We start from the raw sequence: 26,008 nt of genomic DNA, 5'->3' as shown, positions 1-26,008 counted from the left end.
ATTATCGATCGCATTGCGATTTAGTTGGTCATTTTGGCAAATCCAAAAAAAATTGGTTAAAATCGTATATTATAAGATATTTTTTGTCACTGAGATTGTTTTCTCTTTTTATATTAATAAAGCTACAAACTCTTTACAAATAAACCCTTAGAAACTACAAGTTCCTCTAATTTCGAATTTTAAAGGTCAAACTATACCTTCTATTTATAAAAGTCGTAATGATAAAAATATCCCTTAATGTTTGAACAAATGGTCACATTGCACCTTATTATTTTTTTGAAGTATTTTACCTCTTAACATTTCAATTTTCGGTTAAAACAAATCTTATTGAATGAAAATCATTAGTTAACTAATAGTCAGCTCATGTTATTGATGTGACATTTTTATATGTAATTAATTAATGATGTGATATTTTCACATCATCATTTTTATAATGTGACACATCATCAATTGAACACATGTGAAAATACCACATGAATAACGTGAGTTGACCACTACTCAACTAACTATTTATATCCAACATAGTTTGTTTTTACCAAAAGTAAACGTTAGAAAGTATTTTTATTATTATGTCTTTATAAAATATAAATGATTTGTATGTTAAAAATATCTTATTCATTAAATAAATAGTTGTTACCAATCAGGCAAGCAAGCATTCGAAACATTCCTTTTAGTGTGGACGATGATATTCATATAAAATAGTTCCTTGGAACCAAAACTTGTTCTCCAATGAAGAATTCTTTTCCCTTGGGCCGTAGCTTTGTATTATCCCTCATTCTTTCCCACCCTCACTCTCTTTGTGTTTCATATTTAAAACCATGTCAACCCTTCAGAGTTAAGACAAAATCTGCAGCATCCATGGCCTGAAATCCAACCCACATTTGACTTGAAAAACCAACATAATGACAGAGTTCATCTCTCTCCAGTAAAAACCAACGTGGGTTGTCGCAGCCGTCTGTTTTCTCATTATTCTTATATCTCTTTTCGCCGAGAGAGGCCTTAATTACCTTGGAAAGGTACCCTCTCCTCTTAAGTTTTATAACTTCATTAGTTTTTACCCCACACAAAGTTTGTTCTGAAGCAGGCCATAGTAACTTGTAGCCTATAGGACAAATTTTTCAATATAGCCCTTGATCAGTCATATATCCATACTTTGTTCGAATATGGACTCGGATGTTGGATACGGATACTTAAAAAAACGATGAGCCGGAGTAACGTAGCTTGGTACCTGCTTTGCATGCATGCTCAATCATGAGTCATTAAACATTTATTTAGGAATTTAAGTTCTTTGTGTATCATATTCATATATGCACAGCCAGTCTGCAAACTTTCGCAGAAGATATAGTTGAACATGTTTCTTAGGACAATTTGTATGTTGCAGTGAGTCACATGGACTTCCTTTATCTCTTGGTCTTTTTTTCTTTATTCTGGAGCTGTTCTATAATGAAGCTTCGAAGAACGAAAATTTTCAGTTCATTTAGATATCTCGATTTTAAGAAAATCTTCTATCTGTTCTTACTTGGCAAATGCAGTGTCTGCTGCATCACAATCAAGATACACTATTCGAAGCTTTGCAAAAACTAAAAGCAGGTTTGCCTCACCACTCCCCCTTTTTTTCCTTGAACTTCTCATGTCATGTTCATTGATATAATTCTATGGTATTTGGAATTATTAAATAATTTGTTTCAGGTCATTCGAGGTGTGGACACAGTATAGATTGATTCCAAACGTATATCGAAACTCGACTGCATCATAAATGTCCTGAAGTTCTTATGTTTTGCCTAACCAATGTGCTACTGATGCTTGTTGACAGAATTGATGCTCTTAGGATTCATTTCTCTTCTACTAAATGCCTTTCAAGGTTTAATAAGTGAAATATGCATTCCAACTCACTTAGAATCCACTATGCTTCCATGCAAGAAGCGTACTGATGGCGAAAGTCATGAAGAATATTCTTCTCGAGCCGTAAACAACGGACGTCGCCTGTTTTCTGCAGAGAGTGGTAGTTCAGATCATTGCTCAAGTCAGGTATAGTAACATGCTTTCTGTAAGAAATTGTCTATTTATGCCAAATTCGTATGCCTTAACTTATTTCTGTAATTTCATCTTTCTGATCTCAGGTGAAGGTCCCGTTATTATCGACGGAATCGTTTCATCAGCTGCACATTTTCATCTTTGTAGTGGCAGTTTTTCATGTGATATCCTGTGCCACTATATTGGTTCTTGGAAGAGCAAGGGTACATTTTTTGTGCATCTAATTTTCAGTATTTGCTGACATCTTATTCATTTTAGAAGATGCAACTTCTGTTGGAAAAGTGGTTCGAACTTCGAACTCGTAACATCAGAGTCGATTAGATTAGTTAAATTTGGCAATAACTAGATCAATTTCAATATTGCCTATTCTTTGATAGAAATGTTGCTGCATAAACCATGAAGCTTTGTTTATATGTAGATACGCCAATGGAAACCTTGGGAAGATTGGATCTCTAAAGTCAAAAAAGGTAACATTAATCAAGTTCCGAAAGATTATCGGTTAATTTATCTTTCATTATTAAATCTTTCTGATTTCCCAGCACTGAGTGATATGGATCAGTGTTGATATTCATCGTGTTCTGCAGGTTCTGTTAAGGTCACTCATTCACATCATCTCCAACAGGTACGTGAAAAATTTGCGTGGGGATATTGGAGAAGGGCAGCCGTCGTAAGCTGGATCGTATGTATTATAAAATAATCGAAAAATCTCCATCTCTTCTGCGTGCATTTTCTCATCTTATATGGCACCAGTTGAGCCCTTATGTTCTTGTTGCAGATGTCATTTTTCAAACAGTTCTATGGCTCTGTTAAAGAGTCGGACTACATAGCGCTTCAAGAAGGATTTATCATGGTTAAGTTCTCATCATCCATCGTCTATCATTCGTACTTAATGCTTGGTTTTAGCTTATGTTGCTCTGACTCGTCATTTTTCATGAAGCATTCACATTTGGCACCCTTGTCCGAGTAACATGTGTTTCACCTTCCATCCAGACCCATTTCCCTGCTCATCAAGAATTTGATTTTCACAAGCACATGATGGAGTCACTTGAAAGGGACTTCAGACATGTTGTTGGCATAAGGTACTCAAAACTCTTAGCAAAATTTTAAACCGAATTCTCCGAATCTAAGACGAATATCTCACTAATCTTCTGTCACATGTAGCTGGTATCAATGGCTATTTGTGGTGGTTTTTCTGACATTGAATGTGAATGGTAAGCTTTTTTCCTTTAATCTTAAGGAATCAACTTTATTCGTCATCAAATTTCGCAATAATTGATCCTACCGAAGTATTTCATATTTTCCGACTGGGATGACATACGCATTTTTGGTTATCGTTCCTACCTACAGTTGTAAGTAAATCAGTTGCATTTCAGTGGATCATTTAAACTGGTTCGAGGAATGAAAATCACATGATTTAACAATTGTTGAGGTAAATGGAGTTTTACAGCTTCTACCTCTTGTTGGAGCCAAGTTAGAGCACATAATCATCCGGTTAGTTCAGGATGTCGATGAAATGAAGAAGCACCCAGGGCAGGAATCGGCATCAGTGAGACTGTCCGATGAGTACTTCTGGTTTAATCGTCCTCGCCTAGTTCTCAATTTCATTCACTTCATCCTATTCCAGAACGCTTTCGAGATTGCCTTCTTCTTCTGGATCCTGGTATGCCATTGCCAACAACAAGACTATAAGTCTATAACCTACATGCATCATGCACTAACTTGTTTAAAATTTCATTTCCTCCCAGTGGACATATGGTCTTCATTCATGCTTAATGGAAACAAAAGGAATTGTCATCACTAGACTCGTCATGGGGTAACATTCTAGACCAGAGGCTTGATCCCGGTTTCGATTTAGTTCGTGTTTTGCTTATCGTGATCTCCTTTTTCTGGCCTTTGTGCAGCGTAATCGTTCAGGTTCTATGCAGTTACATCACCTTGCCATTGTACGCTCTTGTCACAATGGTATGTTTCCTCCCTTGAATCTATGTTCATGGTATTCGTTCGGAGGCTTATATTTCTTTTTATCAATGTTGCAGATGGGAACAACTTTAAACGCAGTGCCGGTGCAAGGGCAATCACATGCCACCATTTAAGTGTATATATACATTTGGTTTAGCTGTAGATTGAGGGAGACATGGAGAGCTTGATTTCGATTTTATCCCTATTGTAAATGCGTAATCCCTTATTTTCATAATTGCATTTCTAGTTTTTGCCTCACGGTGTTGTAATTGTTAGTGTAAATGAATTGTTGTGCATGACTACTGCTGTGCATGATGGTTGCACATACAACTGATACGTTACAGTCTGATCAGTTGATGAAGCAGTTAGTTTGTTGAAGTTGGTTACATCATTAGTTTCAGCTAAAACTCTCTCTATAAATTCACTTCTCAAGAATTGTAAAAGACTTACCCTTTGAAGATAATAAAATTCAGAATGATTTCTTCCTTTAGTTCTGTTTCATGTTCTTGCTCTCATAGTTTAGATATCATTTTATAATCTTTACATGGTATCAATCGCTAAAACGGTCCTGTAGTTTCTGGTTTGCTTCATTTCTTGGAGGTTCTTGAAGGTTCTTGCTTTTCTTTGAAGATGGTGGACTTGCAACAAGTTGGTGTTCAGTCTCCGGTGAATACCACAATTACTTCGTCATCATATGGCTCTTCAGTCCTATCCAGTGTGCAACATATACCTAAACAGGATGTCATGAAAGTTACTGAGTCAACATACCTTCTTTGGAAGCATCAGGTGACCCTTATAATTGATGGCTATGGATTGTTGGCCTATGTCTCTGGTGATAGTCCTGCTCCTGCTCAGTTTGTTTCAAATAAGTCTGGGCAGCTTGAGGAAAATCCAGTGTATGCTGTGCATAGGCAACAAGACAAGTTGCTTGCTTCGTGGTTGTTGACAACGGTTAGTATGGAGGTTTTGCCACATCTCATGGGGCTCACATTTGCTCGTACAATCTGGAATGTAGTTTCAAGGTTGTTTGGAGTTCGTTCTAGTGCCAAGATTTCTTCTCTGAGACACAGTTTGCACTCTCAGAAGAAAGCTGGCTTGATTGTGAGTGATTATTTAGCCAAGATCAAGACAGTCTGTGATTTGTTGAATGCTGCTGGTTGTGATGTACCTGAACAAGAACAAGTAAGTGTGATTCTTGCTGGGTTGTCAATGGAATTCGAGTCCATTATTGCTATAGCGTCTCGTGATGTAGTATCCTTGGATAGTCTCACTGAAATGCTTCTGGACTGTGAGGCTAGGCAAAAAGTTTTTTTAAGCGATGGTATTGCTGCAAATATGGTTGTTCAGCCAAAAGAAGAGAATGGGTCGAGATCTCAGGCGGTCACTGAAACGGATGCAACAGAGAAACAGTTTTATTCTGTGAGAGGTCAACAGGGAAGTCAGTAGGGAGGCTATCGTGGTCGAGGCAGAGGAAGGTTTAATAATTCAAATCGACCACAGTGCCAGTTGTGTGGAAAGTTTGGGCACATTGTTTAGCGGTGTTATCGTCGTTTTGATCAAGATTTCACTGGATTTGCCAATGAAGATCAGTCTGCTGAGCAGTGGAAGAAACTGTCTGAACAGATTGTTCCTATGAATGGACATGCGTATAATCATATGCTGAGTTCTCCTGTCTTCTATCACTATCCATCCAGCTCTATGCAGGGTATGCCCTATGCTTTCACTCGTCAAATACTGCCTTACTCCTCGAATCAGGTAATGAATACCTTTCCTGGGGACTGTGTAGCTCATCCTACAACAACAGAAAGACAAGAGTCATTTGTTAATACTGCACCTACCGCTTTTTCCACTATGCTTAGTATGGCAGCAGCTCAGAGTGTTCCAAAACACTCTAATGCTTTGTGGTATCCAGACACGGGTGCCATTCATCACGTATCAAATGATCTTGTACCGTTCAATTCAGGTATGGCATACAAAGGTAACAACACTCTTTTAATGGGAAATGGTGAAGGAATTAAAATTGATCATGTTGGTCAAGGCTTTCTGTCTTCTAGTCTCAGACCTCTGATGTTACAAAATATGCTACATGCCCCACACATTAAGAATAAGTTACTGTCAGTATCTCAATTCACTCGTGATAACGATGTATTTATTGAGTTCCATCTTTTTGAATGCTTGGTGTAGGATGCACAGACTCAGACCATTCTGTTGAGAGGGAAGCTCACACGTGAAGGTTTATACCATCTGCTACCATATGAAGAAAAGAAATCGTGTTGCATGGTGAATAATGTGACCAAGGCCTCAAACAGTCTGGAACTTTGGCATAGGCGCTTAGGACACTCCTGTGAGAAGACTGTCAAAGATATTATGAAAATGTGTAATGTTTCTAGTAGTGAAAACAAATTGAACAATGTTTGTTCTACATGTTTACAAGGCAAGGCTCACAGGATACCTTTTTGTAATTCGTTGACTGAATACAAAGAAATTTTTCAGCTGGTTGTGTCAGATGTGTGGGGACCTGCTCCTGTAGTTTCGACTGAAGGTTACGTATATTATGTATCATTTATTGATGTGTTCAGCAGACATACATGGGTGTATCTAATTAGAAAGAAATCTAAAGTCAGCCAATGCTTTCTCAATCTTGTTAAAATAGCCGAGGTTCAGTTTGGGAAGAAAATCAAAGCATTGCAGAGTGATGGTGGAGGTGAATATCAGGCTCTGAAGAGTTGGTTTTTTACCAATGGAGTACAACATCGAGTCTCTTGTCCCAGTACGTCAGAGCAGAATGGGAAGGCTAAACGCAAACATCGCCACATTGTTGAGATGGGACTAACCATGTTACCTCAGACATCACTGCCAATAAAGTTCTGGAGTTATGCCTTTATTATGGCAGTGTATATCATAAACAGGCTTCCATCTGAGGTTATTTTAGGCAAGACCCCATTTGAGGTTCTCTATCAGAAAGCTCCTGACTACTCAGGAATGAGAGTGTTTGGATGTGCTTGCTTTCCCTTCTTGAGATCGTTTATCAACATAAATTGGATTTTCGGTCAAGGCAGTGTGTGTTTCTTGGGCCCAACACCTCACATCATGGGTACAAATGGCTAGACAGTGATGGCAGAGTGTTTGTGTCTCGACATGTGAGGTTTGACGAGCAAGTTTTTCCTTTTGATAAGAATAAATTTGTGTACAAGTGCCATACACAATAAATTATCACTACTGGACAATTGCCTATATTCTATAATAAGCGTGGAGCCACACTGCTTGGAAATTATCATAATACGCATAGGGTTGGAGCCACCTCGTCTTCTGCACATGGTGCCAACCTTGGGACCACACCGAGTTCCAATGCCCATATGCCTCTTGGCGTGGTGGTAGATGCGCATAATCCAAGCCAAGATGATGTTAGGGCCATGCCTTTTGAAATGGTGGATGCACGTGGTAATGGTGCGCATGAGTCCAATGTGCACGGGTCCAATGCGCATGTACCTCCTGGCGTGGTGCCCACCCACGTTACTACTCCAACAAACGCACATAGTCCGAGTATTGATAGAGTTGCGGCAGACATAAATAATGGGAATAGTAGTGAGAGCTCACATGGTGATGGCACCTCGCGTGGGGTCCAAGGCAACCATAATAGTGCGCCAAGCTTGAATAATTGGAGCTCACATGGTAATGGCATCTCGCTTGGGGTCCAAGGAGGAAATATTATAAATTCAAATATTGAAAGTGACTCACCTGTTGAAGAATCAAATGCGCGCTCACATGGTAATAGCATCTCGCGTGGGGTCCAAGGAGGAAATATTATAAATTGAAATATTGAAAGTGGCTCACCTATTGAGCAATCAAATGCGCATGGTATACGCGGGGTCCAAGGAAGAATTATTGCAAATTCAAATATTGAAAGTGGATCACCTGTTGAAGAATCAAATGTGCATGGTGCACATGGGGAGCAATCAAATGCGCATGGTACACATGGGGACCAAGGTGCGGCAAACATTGATAATGTGATTAATTTTAATGGCTATTCGCATGGAATTCAAGAAGAAAGTCACGATGATGGTAATTGTGAGAGTAGTTGTCATGCACATGGGGTCCAAGGAGATAATCACGCTGGTAGTAATTGTAGTGGCAGTTCGCGTGGGGTCCAAGAAGAAAATGGTAAAACAGAGACGTGTGTTGAAATTCAACGAAATGAGGAAAGTGGTTTACCACAACCAGTCTCCAATGTACATCCCATGATGACCAAGAGTAAGCATGGAATCTGGAAGCCAAAAGTTTATAACGTTGCAAGTTCAGATCGAGAGCCAGCTAATATCACAGAGGCCTTCATGAATCCTCATTGGAAAGAAGCCGAGTATGACGCCCTGGTAAAGAATGACACGTGGACACTAGCTCCTCTTCCTAGAGATAGGAAGGCAGTAAACTGTAAATGGATATTTCGTATAAAGAGAAATGTTGATGGCTCGATTTCAAGGTACAAAGCACGCTTGGTGGCGAAAGGTTTTCTTCAGAAACCATGAATTGACTTTGATGAAGTTTTTAGTCTGGTGGTCAAGCCTGCAACGATCAGGTTAATCATTTCCTTGGCGTTGTCACGAGGGTGGAAGCTGAGACAAGTCGATGTCAACAATGCCTTCTTGAATGGGCTGCTCACTGAAGAGGTGTACATGACTCAACCACCAGGGTATGAGCAAGGAAATGGTGAGCTGGTATGCAAGTTACACAAGGCGATTTATGGGCTGAAACAAGCACCGAGATCCTGGTTTGAACGACTAAAGGCATACTTGGAGTTTGAAGGTTTTTGCCTAGCTAAGTCGGATGCCTCTCTTTATGTTCGAAAGACCTCGGATAGCTTGGTGTACTTATTGGTGTACGTTGATGATATCATCTTAACAGGGGATAGAGAGGTAGTTGTTCAAAGTGTTATAAACAGACTGAATGCTCAGTTTTCGTTGAAGGATCTTGGACCATTGAGTTTTTTCCTAGGAGTGGAAGTCAGTTATGAAGGTTGTGATGTTGTTTTGAGTCAACAAAAGTATATTCAAGACCTTTTACAGAAGCATGGTTTTGGTGAAGTGAAAAGTCTTCCCACCCCTATGGTCTCTAACATCAAGCTGTCAGCCAAGGAAGGAACACCACTTGAAGATGTTGCACGATACAGAAGCATCGTAGGTGCCCTGCAGTACATTGTGATCACTCGACCTGATGTGGCGTTTGCTGTGAATAGGGTGTGTCAATTCATGCAAGCCCCACTGGATGTTCATTTTCTGGCAGTCAAGTGAATAATTCGTTACCTACAAGGTAATGTTGATTTTGGACAGCGGTTTACACCCTCCTCAAGAATGGATTTGACTGGTTTTGCATATGCGAATTGGGGCTCGAATGTTGATGATAGACAGTCAACCCCAGGGTTCTGTATATATTTTTGTGGGAACCTAGTCTCGTGGAGCTCTCGAAAGCAATAGGTTGCTGCACGTTCGACTGCTGAGGCTGAGTACAGAAGTGTGGCTTGTGCAACTGCTGAGATGGTGTGGCTTCGATCACTGTTGGTAGAGCTGCACGTAATTACTCATGGCAAGGCCACGTTGTGGTGTGATAATACAAGTGCAGTTGTTGTATGTGCTAATCCTGTACTTCATTCCAAATTTAAACATGTTGAGTTGGATTTGTTTTTTGTTCGAGAAATGGTGGCTATGGGATAACTACAAGTGCATGAGGTTCCTGCAGTGGAGCAGGTTGCTGATGTGCTAACCAAGCCTTTATCAGCACCTTTGTTTTTCAAACACAGATAACGGTTTTTGGTGATGCAACTTAAAAGCATATCAGTTTGAGCTTATTTGAAGTTGAAGGTTGCAAGGGGAATGTTAGTGTAAATGAACATTAATTCAATTTGAGTTTTGAAGGAGGTTTGTTGAGTTTTGGAAGAGGTTTGAAGTTGAAGGTTGCAAGGGGAATGTTAGTGTAAATGAATTGATGTGCATGATTACTGCTGTGCATGACGTTGCACATACAGCTGATACGTTACAGTCTGATCAGTTGATGAAGCAATTAGTTTGTTGAAGTTGGTTACATCATTAGTTTCAGCTAAAACTCTCTCTATAAATTCACTTCTCAAGAATTGTAAAAGACTTACCCTTTGAAGATAATAAAATTCAGGATGATTTCTTCCTTTAGTTCTGTTTCATGTTCTTGCTCTCATAGTTTAGATATCATTTTAATCTTTACAGTAATATGTATTCTTGAAAAAATAAAAATAAAATAATGATTTAAAAAATCTTGTATCTGTCATAATGTTATTATTCTATTCCCAAAAGATATGTTTCATAAGCTTAATAAAATAATGATTTAAAAAATCTTGTATCTGTCATAATGTTATTATTCTATTCCCAAAAGATATATTTCATAAGTTGTGTGTTTCTGCTTGAGTTTTATAACTTTCTTTCTTTCTTTTTCAACGTGGTATTTATGTTTTCTATCTCTTAGAGACTTAATATTCTCTGTCACTTAATTTCGTGACACTCTTATCACAAGTCATTATCATAGTTGTCTATTCCGTTCACTAAGATACGAAATGTGAAATCGAAAAATCAAATGATAGTTCTAACTTTACCTGTTGCATACCATTCTCAAAAAACATAATAATTCACTACTATCAATCGGTATAAATAGTTTTTTTAACCATAATCATTATCTTACAGTATTGTAGGTACAATTTGAAAATAACATAAATTATTTAATCTTTAAATTTCTCTTAATAAGCCCTTGATATAAATTATTTAATCAGAAAATGTCATAGATCAAGCTAAATGGAACATTTCATAAATCTCTTCATTATTTTGATCCTTCAACATTAGAGAAAATGTTATAAGCAAGGAAAGAATCTAGCTATAATCTTTAGTCTCCAATACCAATTTTTACATAAATTAAACGAAACCGAATTTAATTTATAAAATTATCATTTTTACTATAATTCATATATAAATTTGAAATTTATCCCTCTATTAATTAACATCGTAAATATTGTTTTACTAAATTGATAGTATCTTAAAAGTTGAGCCACCATTTGGTAGTTTACCCGGAAACTAAATAAAAGCTGAAAAGGAAATAAAGAATAAAAATCAACATGAAAAATCCAGGAACGGTTATTTTGCTCCACTGCTTCAACCTACTTTTTCTCAACCACCCATCATCAAGGTATGCGTATAACTCTCTTCCTTTCTCGTTCTTTTGCTCCTCTTTACTGATTTGCTCTTCCGTTCATTCACCCTCAGAAAAAGATGCATAAGTCTTTCTTCTTCTGAATCAAAATTCGATTACAGTAGCAGTAGCAGTAGCAGCTATGGCATCTTTGAAATTGCCCCTTTCTTTGGATTCTATTGATTCAAAGAAACTTAATTTCCATGTCAACCCATCTCATTTACCCGATCAATGTTCCGGCTTTTCATTCACTAGTTGTTTTCACGTCACCAGAGCTGCTTCCATACTCGGTTCTTTGACTAGGTTCAAACATATTAGAGTCTCTCGCTTTGGAACTGAACCAAACCCAGTCGATAGAGATACCCTTTTTTCTTCCAGAAACGAATTAGGGAATGAAAACCCAGAATTTGTTAAGGGGAAAGAAGGCCGGAACCACCAGAAAGGGGTTAAAAGAAATGTGGGTTTCAAGTTTGGTTTCAGAAGGATTAATAATGGAGCAGAAAGAGGCGATTTTCTTGTGTTTAGAAATGGCGGGCTGGATGTTGATTACTCTGCTATTACGCATGACTTGAAATTGGGGGATTGTAATTCTATATTGAAAAGACTTGAGAAGTCTGATGATGGTAATGCTTTGAGATTTTTTGAGTGGATGAAGAGCAATGGGAAACTAGAGGGAAATGTGACTGCTTACAGATTGGTTCTTCGGGTGTTGGGTAGGAGAGAAGATTGGGACGCGGCTGAATCGATGGTTAGGGAAGCAAATGGTGATTCGAGCTGTGAACTTAACTCTCAGGTTTTCAATACAATCATATACGCCTGTTCTAGAAGGGGTCTTGTTGAAATGGGTGCAAAGTGGTTTAGGATGATGCTGGAATATGGGGTTCAGCCGAATGTTGCCACTTATGGGATGCTTATGGGACTTTACCAGAAGAGTTGGAATGTTAGGGAAGCAGAATTTGCGTTTTCACAAATGAGGAATTCTGGCATTTTATGTCAATCAGCATACTCCGCGATGATCACGATTTATACGCGGTTGAGTTTGTATGGCAAAGCGGAAGAGATTATTGGCTTCATGAGAGAAGATAAAGTCGCATTGAATCTCGAGAATTGGTTGGTGATGCTTAATGCTTATAGTCAAAGTGGCAAGTTAGAGGAGGCTGAGCAGGTATTGGCTTTGATGCAAGAAGCGGGCTTTTGTCCAAATATTGTTGCATACAATACACTGATCACAGGGTATGGAAAAGCATCAAATATGGATGCAGCTCAACGTGTATTCCTGAGCATCCGGCAAGTTGGATTACATCCTGATGAAACAACTTACCGTTCAATGATTGAGGGCTGGGGGCGAACTGGCAATTATAAACAGGTAGGATGGTATTACAAGGAGCTGAAACAGCTCGGATTCAAGCCTAACTCGTCCAACTTGTACACGCTACTAACTTTGCAAGCAAAGTGTGGGGATGAAGAGGGTGCCATCAGAACACTTGATGATATGCTCAAGATGAGGTGCCAACATGCGTCAGTCCTTGGTACTGTTTTGCAAGCATATGAGAAGGCTGGGAGGATCGATAAAGTGCCTCTTGTTTTAACTGGGTCTTTCCGTCAACATGTTTTAGATGACCCGACTTCTTGTTCTATTCTGGTCATGGCTTATGTCAAAAGTGGATTAGTAACTGATGCAATTGAAGTGCTGAGGAGAAAAAAGTGGAAGGATTCATCTTTTGAAGATAACCTGTATCATTTATTAATTTGCTCTTGCAAGGAGTCGGGTGATCTTGATAATGCTGTTAAGATATTTTATCAAATGCCCAACTCAGAAAAAAAAACCGAACTTGCATATAAATATGTACAATGATCGACATTTTCAGTGCCATGGGTAGCTTTGCTGAAGCAGAAACACTCTATTTGAAGTTGAAGTCTTCAGGAGTTGCCTTGGACATGATTGGCTTTAGCATTGTTGTAAGAATGTATGTTAAAGCTGGATCTTTAAAAGATGCTTGCAGTGTTCTACAAACGATGGAGAAGCAGAAAGACGTTGTCCCCGACGTATATCTGTTCCGTGATATGCTTCGAATTTATCAGAAATGCAATATGCAGGATAAATTAGCGAATCTTTATTATAGAATTCTGAAGAGTGGAGTTACCTGGGATCAAGAAATGTATAACTGTGTCATTAATTGTTGTGCACGTGCTTTGTCTGTCGACGAGCTTTCCAAGATATTTAACCGGATGCTTCAGCGTGGTTTTACTCCTAATACTGTAACCTTCAACGTCATGCTTGATGTTTATGGTAAAGCCAAACTTTTCAAGAAGGTCAAGAAACTATTCTGGATGGCAAAAAGTCGAGGCTTGGTGGATGTAATCTCTTACAATACTATCATAGGTGCATATGGACAAAATAAGGACTTCAAGAATATGTCGTCAACAGTTCGAAAAATGCAATTTAATGGTTTTTCAGTTTCACTCGAAGCCTATAATTGTATGTTGGATGCATATGGGAAAGAAGGTGAAATGGAGAAATTCCAAAGTGTCTTGCAGAGGATGGAGGAATCGAAATGTACTTCAGACCACTATACATACAACATTATGATCAATATATACGGAGAACGGAGATGGATTGATGAAGTTGCTGTTGTGCTGAGTGAACTGAAAGAATGCGGACTACGACCTGATTTGTGCAGTTACAACTCATTGATTAAGGCATATGGAATTGCTGGAATGGTGGAAGATGCCGTAGGTTTGATCAAGGAAATGCGAGGAAATGGGATAGAGCCTGATAGGATAACTTACAACAATCTGATAAACGCATTAAAAAAGAATGATAAGTTCTTAGAGGCTGTTAAGTGGTCATTGTGGATGAAGCAGATGGAATTGGAAAATGCAGATGGGCCTACGTGATCGTTTTTGCTCCTGTCCATGCTCCTCCAACATTCTACCTACACGACCCCTGTATAATGTACCAACGATAATGTACACCGAGCTAAACTCAAACGACTTTTCACCCCACTATTACAGCCAGTAACTTTATTTGGATGTTCTTTTCTCCATTTTAAGAGCATGATTAACTATTAGTTTCTTCTTCAGCCTTCAACAAATCTCAGTCATTTAAAGAGTTATGTTTGTGCCTCATTTGAGCATTGAATGGTCCAAATGCAAGCTGAAAACTGAGGTATTGTTTATCCTGCTATTTCTACATTTCCTCATCTGAGAGTTACCGGAAATCTGCAGAAATTCAACAGAATTCATAAACTTTCCACAGCAACTCTTGCTTGCCAGAAGCTGCCCACTATCATTAGCATGAATAGATGGAAGTGAAAAACTGAGAGAAGATCGATTACCGGAGAATGTCTTACGAGGCCGCGCAATGTTCTACTTCAGCAACTGCTCTACTGTCTTCCCATATGCCCCGACTCTGCATAAAAAGTTGGACCTATGCTCTTCATGGTTGCTGACCAATAGAATGTGGTGCTGGAGTGATTTCCAATTCATTTGTATTGGCTAGGGCTATAAACGAGTCGAGTCAAATTCAAGTATTGTTAAGCTCGACTCAATTCGAGAAGTTTAAAATTTAGTTTGACTCGACTCGAGAGCTCGTGAACTTAAAATTATCAAACTCGAAAAAACTTGAACTTGTACTCGAATTCGAACCTAAACTTTAAGTATATGAAAGTCTTACATTGTATTTTTTTTAAAAAAAAAACAACAACATATACATGAGTGTTAATATTATTAATAATTTAATTTTAAAAATTTAATATATTTTTTTTCTCAATCCATCTACTTATGTCAAAGAAAAAGTGAAAACATGGGCCTTTAGCTGGGGATCCTTTAGCAAAGCCCCACGCTCCTCTTCCTTAAGTACATTATTAGAAAGAGTGATCTGAGAAGCATTTTTCAAGTTCAATATATTTCCAATATTGACTTCGAGAGACATAACTAATCTTCGATACACGTAATTAAAAAAAATATTTCTTCATTAAAGAGGTCGTACACAAAATTTTTGAACTGAATCACTGAATTTCAGACATATTTTATAAAACTAGGTTCGAATCAAATTATAATTCTTAAATGATGATTGAATTTGAAACATCAAACAATTGAAAATTAATTTTGAGGCTAACAAACAAAAAAACACGTATTAGATTCAAAATCTAAATTCGATTTTCAATATGACCTGAGTCAAATCTAAATCGAGTCGATCTAAACCCAAAATAATCAATTCGAAATGATCCGAACCCGATTGAAACAAACCGATTATCACATCTAATTACAAGCTAAACCCTTTTCAGTGGTGGACGCGTATTAGAAAATTCTCCTCATTTTATTTATCAACCATGCCTTTTCATGTTTACAGGCCACGGCCAATTTTACACCTCCGATTAATGCAGAAAATTCATAAACAATAAGGAAATTTAGCTCCAAAAATGCAAGAAATCATTCAGCAATTGAACCGTAGGTCACTGTTATAATATCCCGATTCAAGCTGTGGAGCCTCGCAGTGCCCAGTTGGCTTCGCTGCCGGCTCGCCGCATGCCACCGATTCTGGACTGAACATCGGCCTTGAAATCAGCAACACACATCGCCTCTTCGCTGTCGATTCTGGGAATTGCCTTCATTTTGCGCCTCGGATGCTCATAACTCATCAACCCTCGTTCACTGTGAAACACCCTGCACTCATACATAAGGATTAATTGAATAATCATTTTAATTTATATATTTTTAAAAATTATTTTATTTTAAAATAAAATAACTCTTAACTAAATGAAAATAGTTAGTTTAACAATATTTCTCGCTAAAGTAACATGTTTTATATATTTAAAATAATGATGTAATATATATCATTATACATAAATGATAATGTAATATATATTATATGTATGTAAATAATGATATGATACATTTTATATATCACATATTAACGCATGAATTTTGTTACTTTATCGATATACATGAGTGATGTTTACCAAAGCAGCAAAAACACATCCAGCCTACAGCACAAACCCATAGCTGCCTTCAAGATCCTTTAACACCCGATCGGCCGGGTACGGACCTCGGTCCCGGAGTGTCCGATACGCCGCGATGATAAACATGGCTTCATTGTTACCTCTCGACAGACCATATTGCCTTAAAAGGCTGCACAGATTGTTCAAACCCCCCAAGAAAATGCAGTAGTTCATCCACTCCACATATCACAACCTACATTTTCCCATCGATACCCAGAAACTTTATGAAACATAAAAAAAGAGGGTTTCTTTGTGGTGTAATGTTGAGCAGCTTTACCTTTGATAATTGGAGTGACGATTCTCGGGTGGGGCATAAGCAAAACAAGCGGAGGATCCGAACCCGATTGAACAAGCATCGGTGGGATTTGAAGCAAGAAATTCGTTGATGATTTCTTCTGGGAACTTGGGTTTGTTCAATAAAGCTGCTGGGCTGTGCAGCTACTTTGGTGGATTCATCAACTCTTTGTTGAATATTGTTAACATCCTTGCTCTCTTACAAATCAACCCTTGTTTTTTTCTCTCAGAAAAATGAGATTGGTAATGGGAATCGATTGGAATCAAAGCTAAAAAGCAGATTGTATGAAATGAAGATGATCCATGGAGTGTATATATAATGGAGGAGATGATGCATAAACACGTGGCCATATTATCCAAAACTCCTTGTCGTAACCGGTTTTCGTCCGGGTACAAAATATTTATTTGGCGGGAAAATTGATGTGAATAAATGGTTTTTTTGAAAATAATTTGAGAGTCGCCATCGGCCTTTAGGGTCAGGTAGGTCGAATACCTAAAAATTATTTTTTTAAAAGAATTTTAAGAAAATATCAATTAAAAAATGAACTGATCTACGTTTATAACCAAAAATTCGTTTTTTTTAATAATAAAAAGGGATTCGTGGTCGGTTACGTTTAGGGAATGATTAGCACCCCTACAACGCCCAAAATTGGTACTTTTTAATTATAAATTGTCTCTATTATTAAAAATTTAAAAATTCAAAATATATTTAATTTATAATCCTATTATTTCAAAATTATATAAAAAATATTTAAAAATATCGGAAAATGACTTCTAGGTGCCTTAAGACAACTCTTTTCTTTGATATTAATAAATATTAATTTGAATAAAATTAAATAATAATTTTTTATAATATTTAATTTTAAAATACCAGAATAGGACATCCAGTTGTATTAAGACTGCAATTTTCTTCGATATTGAAAAATAAATGTTAAAAATAATTTATTAAAAAAAATAAATATTTATTTATTATATATATATTTATGACTACATAATAATAATAAAAATATTTAAATATATAAACAAGTAAAATTAAAATAATAAAAATACAATTAGAACTATATATTTAAAAGCAATAAAATAAATAAAAATATTTAAAATTATTGACTAAATTATAGTAAATTAAAATTAAAAAACCTAATTCAATATTAATCAAAATTATAGGGATTAAACATGCTATTTTCTTATTTATTAATTTAGTGACTAAAATAAAACTATATAAAATTCGGATATTAGAATAAAATAAATTAAAACATACTATTCAGATTAAAATATTAATTATTAAAATTATAGGACTAAATCTGTTATTTACCCTATATATATTATTTTAATATAAAGGACTAAAATAAATAAAATTGAAATTAAAGAACCGAATTAAAAGGATTATAAACTCGATTTAGTGACTAAAATGGAAAGTTTATAAACTAGGATGACTGCGGAAAGGATTTAACTATTAATAATTACACAAATAGCCCTCCCCGAAACGACGTCATTCGGGAAGGGCTATTTAAAGCCAGAAACGGTTGGCCCTTCGGGCCAGCACTCTCATTCTCTCTCTAACTGAGAGAGAATGAAAAAGCTCTCCCTTCTCTCTAGCTTCCCTCATCGGAGGGAAGCCGGTCACCGGACGGCAACCGTCTGCCGCCGTGACCCTCATCGCCGGCCACCGCATCCGGTGGCCGAAAAATTTTATTTTTACATCATTAGGTAGATCGGACCGTCCTAAGGACGGTTCCGGTGCTCTTTTCTCCTAAATAGCTCCCGATCGGAGCAAATCTAAAGAAATACCTTCGGTTTTCGAAGGTTTTGGTGAAGTTTGAAGAGGTCCAGTGGCTTCCTCGGTAAGCTTCTTTCCTTTCTTTTTGTTTCTGTTTTGGTTTACTGCGGATTGTGGGTTATTGTTCTTTATTTTTGTTCTCTGTTTTTGCTGGTCTCTCTCTGTTCCTACCTCTCCTTTTTTTTCGCAGATGGGGTGATGGCTTTATAGCCATCACCGGTGTGGCCATCGGACCGGGTAAAAGAATACCCTTCGGTGAGTCACCGGACTCCCAGTGGTGACTCACCCCATAGCCATAACGTGGACGGCTGGCGTTGGAGCTTCTGGAGCCTTCAGTTGGGGCGTGGCAGCGGCTGGAGCGACGTGGAGCGGCGGCAGCTGGTGTAGTCCCTAGGGTATCATAACCCTAGGGTTTCGTCTGGCGCCATCTGGACCGTTGGATCAATGCTAGATCCAACGGTGGAGAAGCAAAGCGGCGGCAGCTGGATAGAAAACCCTAATTGGGTTTTAGGGTTTCTGATTTGGGCCAGTTGGGTCCTTTGTAATTGGGCCGGTCCAATCTGGGCCTGTTTGTAATTATTTTTTAATAATAATAATTATAATAATAATAATAATAATAATAAAATGAGTAAAAAAATTTAGTATCTTCAGCTGCCCCTCTTTGCCCATTCTTGTGTTAACAAGAATAGGGCAAAGATGAAAAGATAAAAAAAAAATTATCCATTTGGCTTCACTTGATTAGTATGGAGATGTTGAATAAATTATTCTTTTTCTTTCAGATGAGTTCTTCTCATTATGAACTTTCCGCTGGGGATGATGTTGACCTCTTTCCTTATGTGATAGAGTCATTCAAAAGGTTGAATAAGCTCTTCTTATTATGAACTTCTTCTTCAGATGAGTTCTTCTCATTGTGAACTCTTTCTGGAAATGCTGATGATGATATATCTCCTTTTATGATAGGGTTATGCAAAAGGTCGAACAAGCTCTTCTCATTATGAACTTCTTCTTCTTTCTTCAGATGAGTTCTTCTCATTATGAACTCTCTTCTGAAAAGTTGATCTATCGAGTGATGAATTCGAGCGAAAAATTGAACAAGTTCTTCTTATTATGAACTTCTTCTTCCTTCTTCAGATAAGTTCTTCTCATTATGAATTTTTTCTGGAGAAGCTGATCCATCAAATGATGGATTTGAGCAAAAGATTGAACAAATTCTTCTCATTATGAATTTCTTCTTCTTTCTTCAGATGAGTTCTTCTCATTATGAACTTTCTCTGGCAAAGCTAATCCATCAAGTGATGGATTTGAGCAAAATGTTGAACAAATTCTTCTCATTATGAATTTCTTCTTCCTTCTTCAGATGAGTTCTTCTCATTATGAACTTTTTCTGGCAAAGCTAATCCATCAAGTGATGGATTTGAGCAAAAGGTTGAACAAATTCTTCTCATTATGAATTTCTTCTTCCTTCTTCAGATGAGTTCTTCTCATTATGAACTTTATCTGGCAAAGCTAATCCATCAAGTGATGGATTTGAGCAAAAGGTTGAACAAATTCTTCTCATTATGAATTTCTTCTTCCTTCTTCAGATGAGTTCTTCTCATTATGAACTTTCTCTGGCAAAGCTAATCCATCAAGTGATGGATTTGAGCAAAAGGTTGAACAATTTCTTCTCATTATGAATTTCTTCTTCCTTCTTCAGATGAGTTCTTCTCATTATGAACTTTTTCTGGCAAAGCTAATCCATCAAGTGATGGATTTGAGCAAAAGGTTGAACAAATTCTTCTCATTATGAATTTCTTCTTCCTTCTTCAGATGAGTTCTTCTCATTATGAACACTAACTGACACTGTTGATCCATTGAATGATGGATTTGAGCAAAAGGTTGAACAAATTCTTCTCATTATGAATTTCTTCTTCCTTCTTCAGATGAGTTCTTCTCATTATGAACTTTTTCTAGCAAAGCTAATCCATCAAGTGATGGATTTGAGCAAAAGGTTGAACAAATTCTTCTCATTATGAATTTCTTCTTCCTTCTTCAGATGAGTTCTTCTCATTATGAACACTAACTGACACTGTTGATCCATTGAATGATGGATTTAAATCTTTGCTAAAATCTTTGAAATTCCTGTTAAAAATTAAACATGGATGAAAATGAATGAAAATGCACCTATTTTTGCAAACACCTAAATATGATGCATGAATGTTAAGTTATTTGATTTTAGATTGGTGAATTGAGTATTTCTTCAATTGTAAAAACCCAATAGATCTTTCTTCTTCAAATCAGAGAATCTATCATCTTTGACAAATGTAGATGTAGATATAATGTCACAAAACCTCTTGAGAATAAAACTCAATAGTATAGGCTCTTGAAAAGCTTGCATTCATGCAACATGTTGATTCTGATAACAACTCATCTGATTATGAAGTGACCTTTTCAGATGATTTCACAGATATCGATAGTTCTTTTAATATCGAGAAATCTTGAATTCTGATTCTGATGAGGAGAATAAACTGTTATACTTGACAAAAATGGAATTCTCAGAGGTTGAAGCTTCAGTAGCCCTGGAGAAATGTGGTCCAGATTCATCAATTGCAGAATTGACAAATTTTATATGTACTGCTCAAATGGCTAAGGTTACTGACACATTTCTTCCGGTAAAAGATGGGAAGCCATTATGCGATGATCCCCATTACAAGAAAAGGCGAAACTTGGGCTATGATTTTTGGGAAAGGAATAAACAGTCATGCAGTTCATCTTTTAATTCCAATGATTGGTTCTGTAGTTCCTACCAAACCAGATCAGATAACTCAAAGAACACTTCCAGAAGATGCTATTGAGTCTCCTTATTTCTACTATGAGCAAATTCATCTTTCAAATCCAATGATTGGTTCTGTGGTTTTATACCAAACCAGATCAGATAACTCAAAGAACACTTCCAGAAGATACTATTGAGTCTCCTTATTTCTACTATGAGCAAATTCATCTTTCAAATCCAATGATTGGTTCTGTGGTTTCATACCAAACCAGATCAGATAACTCAAAGAACACTTCCAGAAGATGCTATGAGCACATTCATCTTCCAAATAATGTTTGGACTGGGATATCACAGTACTTATTCGATGTAAAGCCAGAATTTGTAGATTCGAAGCATTTTCATGCTACTACACTGAAAAGGGCTATATTCATAATTCTACCAATTAAGAACAGATTTTCTCTTTATTATGCTTCCTCCATGTGCTGATGCTTTTCCATTGACAAAGAAATGATGGCCTTCCTGGGATCCAAGAACAAAGTTGATCTGTTTATAAACATGTACAGGAAGTGCCAAATTGATAGAAAGGATCTGTAAGGCTCTTGAAGCTTATGACAATGAATCACATTCGAATGTCCAAAAGTATGTTCTTGATGAGTGCTGAAAATGGAATCTAGTATGGGTTGGAAGGAATAAAGTTGCTCCACTTGGATCTGATGAGGTGGAAATGCTTCTAGGTTTCTCTAAAAACCATACACAATAATCTGTATAGAGACATGTTCCATGGTGGTATCAATGTCCTGTCTCTTTTCTATGGGATCAATGATGCAGAAGTTGTCTTTTACTGTCTTGGCATACTTTTGAAAGCAGATGTGCAAGAACTGAATGATGATCGATTGGAGCAATTGATGAGTAGATTTGTCGAATTCGACCTTGTTGTCGGTTGTATCTAGCATAACAACCTTATTGTTCATGGCTTTCAGATGGTGATGATTTGCTTACTTTGTATTCCATGTATTTAAAAGTATTAACATAAAGTGATATTCAGAAATCTTTAACTTATTTCAAAATTATGTTAATTCATAGAAGAATAAATTGAATTTTCGAAAATAAATTGAATCTCAAATAAATTGAACTTGAAATAGATAGAATTGTATTCAAAGTTATGGCAAGCATAAGAATGATAAAAATTCAAATGTCTCAACAAATTATTAGTATAAGTATTTCTAAATTAATCAAGTTGACACAATTTAGAGAAATGATGTAAGCTTTTGTCTGGAAGATCTCAAACGTTGTCAAAATGCTTGTAGATGTGAAGTTTCTCCCAAACTGTCAAAATCTTAAGAGGGTTCAATTTCCAGATGCCTAATATCAACATGCATTTGAGCCGCCCATTCAGGTTTTCAACTCAAATCCTTCCTTTGGTTACAAGATGCCCTTTGCGGGTTTTCACCTTGACCCCCTTTTTCTTCTTTTTTCTCTTTTTTTCTTTTTTCTTTTTCTCTTTTTTTCTTTTCTTTTTCTCTTCAAGCATAATATTTCTTGATAGAATCTGAGTTTATTGGATTTCTCAGAATTTTTCCATCCATTTCTGCCAATATCAACGCTCCTCCGGAAAAGGCCTTTTTCACAACGTATGGCCCTTCCCAATTAGGCATCCATTTCCCACGGAAATCTTTATGTATAGGCAAAATCTTTTTTAGTACTAGATCATCCTCTTGGAATTCTCTTGGATGTACTTTTTTGTCATGAGACTTCATCATTCGTTTCTGATACATCTGTCCATGGCAAATAGCTTTCAATCTTTTCTCCTCAACAAGGTTCAATTGATCAACTCTAGCTTGGATCCATTCAGATTCATCCAATTTTGTTTCTCTCAATATTCGAAGCGATGGAATCTCAACTTCAATTGGTAAGACTGCTTCCATCCCGTAGACTAAAGAAAACGGTGTTGCCCCAGTAGATGTTCTAACAGTAGTTCGGTATGCATATAAAGCAAAAGGTAACTTCTCGTGCCAATCTTTGTAAGTTTCAGTGGTCTTTGTAATGATTCTCTTGATGTTCTTATTTGCTGCTTCAACTGCCCCATTCATTTTTGGACGATACGCCACTGAGTTTGCATGTTTGATCTTAAACTGTGCACAAAGTTCGGTCATCATTTTGTTGTTCAGGTTCAGAGCATTATCTGTAATGATCCTTTCTGGTAGGCCATACCGGCAAACTATCTCTTTCTTTATGAATTTGCAGACTGTGGACCCCTTAATATTGGCATATGAAGCAGCTTCAACCCATTTGGTAAAATAATCAATTGCCACAAGGATGAAACAATGTCCATTCGATGCTTTTGGTGTGATTGCGCCAATGACATCTATTCCCCACATAGAAAATGGCCAGGGTGCTGTCATTACATGTAAAGGAGATGGGGGTACATGAATCTTGTCTGCATATATCTGGCATTTATGACATTTCCTTGCATAATCAATGCAATCTGTGTGCATGGTAGCCCAATAGTATCCATATCTCATTATTTTTCTGGCCATGGAAATACCATTTGCATGTGTTCCACATATTCCACTGTGTACTTCTTCAATGATGCTTTTAGCTTCGCTGGTATTTAAACATCTCAATAGCATCTGATCATTGCTTCTTCTATACATAATCTCTCCATCAAGAAAATATCCAGCAGCCATTCTTCTCAAGGTTCTTTTATCAATTTCCGATGCATTTGGTGGATAACTTTGATTTTTGATATATTGCAGAATATCATGATACCATGGTTTACCATCTACCTCTTCTTCCACACTATAACAATGTGCAGGAATTTCATATACTTGCATTTTGATTGGCATCATATCAACTTTCTTAGTTGCCTGAAATATAGCAGCTAATGTAGCCAAAGCATATGCCATTTGATTTTCTTCTCTAGGGAGATAATTGAAGGTGACTTTCTCAAATTCTTTCACTAATTTGAGGGTAAAATTTCGGTATTCCAACAATTTGGGATCTTTTGTTTCCCATTCTCCTCGCAATTGATACACCACTAATGATGAATCTCCATATATTTTGAGACATTTGATTTTTCTTTCTATAGCTGCTTTCAATCCCATGACACATGCTTCGTATTCCGCCATGTTATTGGTGCAAAAGAACTCCAGTCTACTTGTAAAGGGATAATAAATATTTTCTGGAGAAATTAACACTGCCCCGATTCCTCGTCCCAAAGCATTGGATGCTCCGTAAAAGTAAAGCTTCCAAAATGCAGATGCATCATTTGTTCTGACTTCTTCATTCATGGATATGCACAACAAATCTTCATCAGGAAAATTGAAGCTCAAAGACTGATAATCATTTGATACACGACTGGCCAGAAAATCAGCTATGACACTTCCTTTTATCGCTTTTTGGTTGACATATACAATATCAAACTCAGATAATAACATCTGCCATCTAGCCATTCTGCCTGTCAAAGCTGGTGATTTCATTAAGAATTTCAAAGGATCAAGTTTTGATATCAGCCAAGTAGTATGGTATAACATATATTGTCTGAGTCTTCGGGTAGCCCACACCAAGGCACAACATAATTTTTGTATTGGTGGATATCGAATTTCACAATCAGTAAATTTCTTGCTCGGATAATAAATAGCTTTTTCTTTTCTTCCAGATTCATCATGCTGTCCTAGTACACATCCCATCGAATTTTCGAAGACCGTCAAGTAGAGAATTAACGGTCTATCAAGCATTGGTGATACTAAAATTGGGGCATTGGATAAATATTTCTTAATAATATCCAAAGTTTCCTGACATTCTTCATTCCAGACTTCAGGATTGTTCTTTCGAAGTAATTTGAACACTGGATCACATTTGTCAGTTAATTGAGAAATGAACCGAGATATATAATTTAATCTTCCCAAAAAGCCTCGAATTTCTTTTTTTGTATTGGGTGGTGGGAGATTTTGAATTGCTTTTACTTTATCTGGATCAATCTCGATTTCTTTTTTGCTGACCACAAATCCCAAAAGTTTCCCGGAAATTACCCCAAAAGTGCATTTAGCTGGGTTGAGCTTTAATTGATATTTCCTCAATCTCTGGAAAAGCTTTCTTAGATTTTGAATATGTTCTTCTTCAGTTCAGGATTTGGCAATCATGTCATCCACGTATACTTCAATCTCTTTGTGCATCATGTCATGAAACAAAGTTACCATGGCTCTTTGATACGTTGCCCCTGCATTTTTTAATCCAAATGGCATCACTTTATAACAGAATGTGCCCCACATGGTTACAAATGTTGTTTTTCCATGTCTTCAGGATTCATTTTTATCTGATTATATCCTGAAAAGCCATCCCTAAATGAAAACCATGCGTGTCCTGCAGTATTGTCCACCAAGGTGTCTATGTGAGGTAATGGAAAGCTATCTTTCGAACTAGCTTTGTTGAGATCTCTGTAATCCACACACATTCGAACTTTCCCATTTTTCTTTGGTACGGGAACAATGTTGGCTACCCATTTTGGGTATTTGACTGCCTGTAGGAAACCTGCATTGATCTGTTTCATCACTTCCTCTTTGATCTGCAAAAACATTTCTGGTCTCATTCGCCTGAGCTTTTGTTGGACCGGTTTATATTCTGGATTGATTGGAAGCTTATGCATCACTATATCTGTACTCAAGCCAGACATATCTTGATAAGACCAAGCGAAGATATCTTTGAACTCTTGAAGAAGATTTATTAATTCTTGTTTTATCTGGATTGTCAGAGTAGTACCAATTTTCACCTCTTTCATTTCTTCATTTGTTCCCAAATTCACAGTCTCAATCTCTTCTTTGTGGGGTAGAATTTGTTTGTCTTCTTTTTCTACCAATCTTAATAGTTCAGTAGGAACATCACATTCCAATTCATCCTCACACCCATTGATTTCTTCCAGACATATGGGTTGCTCTAAATTTATCTCTTGATTAAATTTAGGAATAAACATGCTATTAACATGGTGACACC

The 26,008-nt window shown here is 37.0% G+C and overlaps 1 protein-coding gene, 1 long non-coding RNA gene and 1 pseudogene across 2 annotated transcripts; 2 read left to right on the top strand and 1 right to left on the bottom strand.

Moving 5' to 3' along the window:
* The first annotated feature begins 745 nt into the window (after positions 1–745).
* LOC120150528 lies at positions 746–5,267 on the top strand (annotated as a pseudogene).
* Positions 5,268–11,246: 5,979 nt separating this feature from the next.
* On the top strand, positions 11,247–14,294 carry LOC120150396 (pentatricopeptide repeat-containing protein At4g30825, chloroplastic-like). The gene is given in 2 exon segments (XM_039163075.1): positions 11,247–13,033; positions 13,036–14,294. Coding segments are annotated over 2 exon segments (2,754 nt in total). The 5' UTR covers positions 11,247–11,335; the 3' UTR covers positions 14,092–14,294.
* A 1,990-nt stretch (positions 14,295–16,284) lies between these two features.
* LOC120150397 lies at positions 16,285–16,712 on the bottom strand. Its single transcript, XR_005518526.1, has 2 exons — positions 16,474–16,712; positions 16,285–16,389 (listed from the first exon to the last, which is right to left on the bottom strand). It is a non-coding gene; the product is annotated as an uncharacterized LOC120150397 (long non-coding RNA).
* Positions 16,713–26,008: the final 9,296 nt, after the last annotated feature.

The sequence above is a fragment of the Hibiscus syriacus genome, unplaced genomic scaffold (genome assembly GCF_006381635.1).
Source record: "Hibiscus syriacus cultivar Baekdansim isolate YM2019G1 unplaced genomic scaffold, ASM638163v2 tig00111022_pilon, whole genome shotgun sequence".
Taxonomy (NCBI): Eukaryota; Viridiplantae; Streptophyta; class Magnoliopsida; order Malvales; family Malvaceae; genus Hibiscus; species Hibiscus syriacus.
This window is presented reverse-complemented; position numbering and strand designations above follow the sequence as displayed.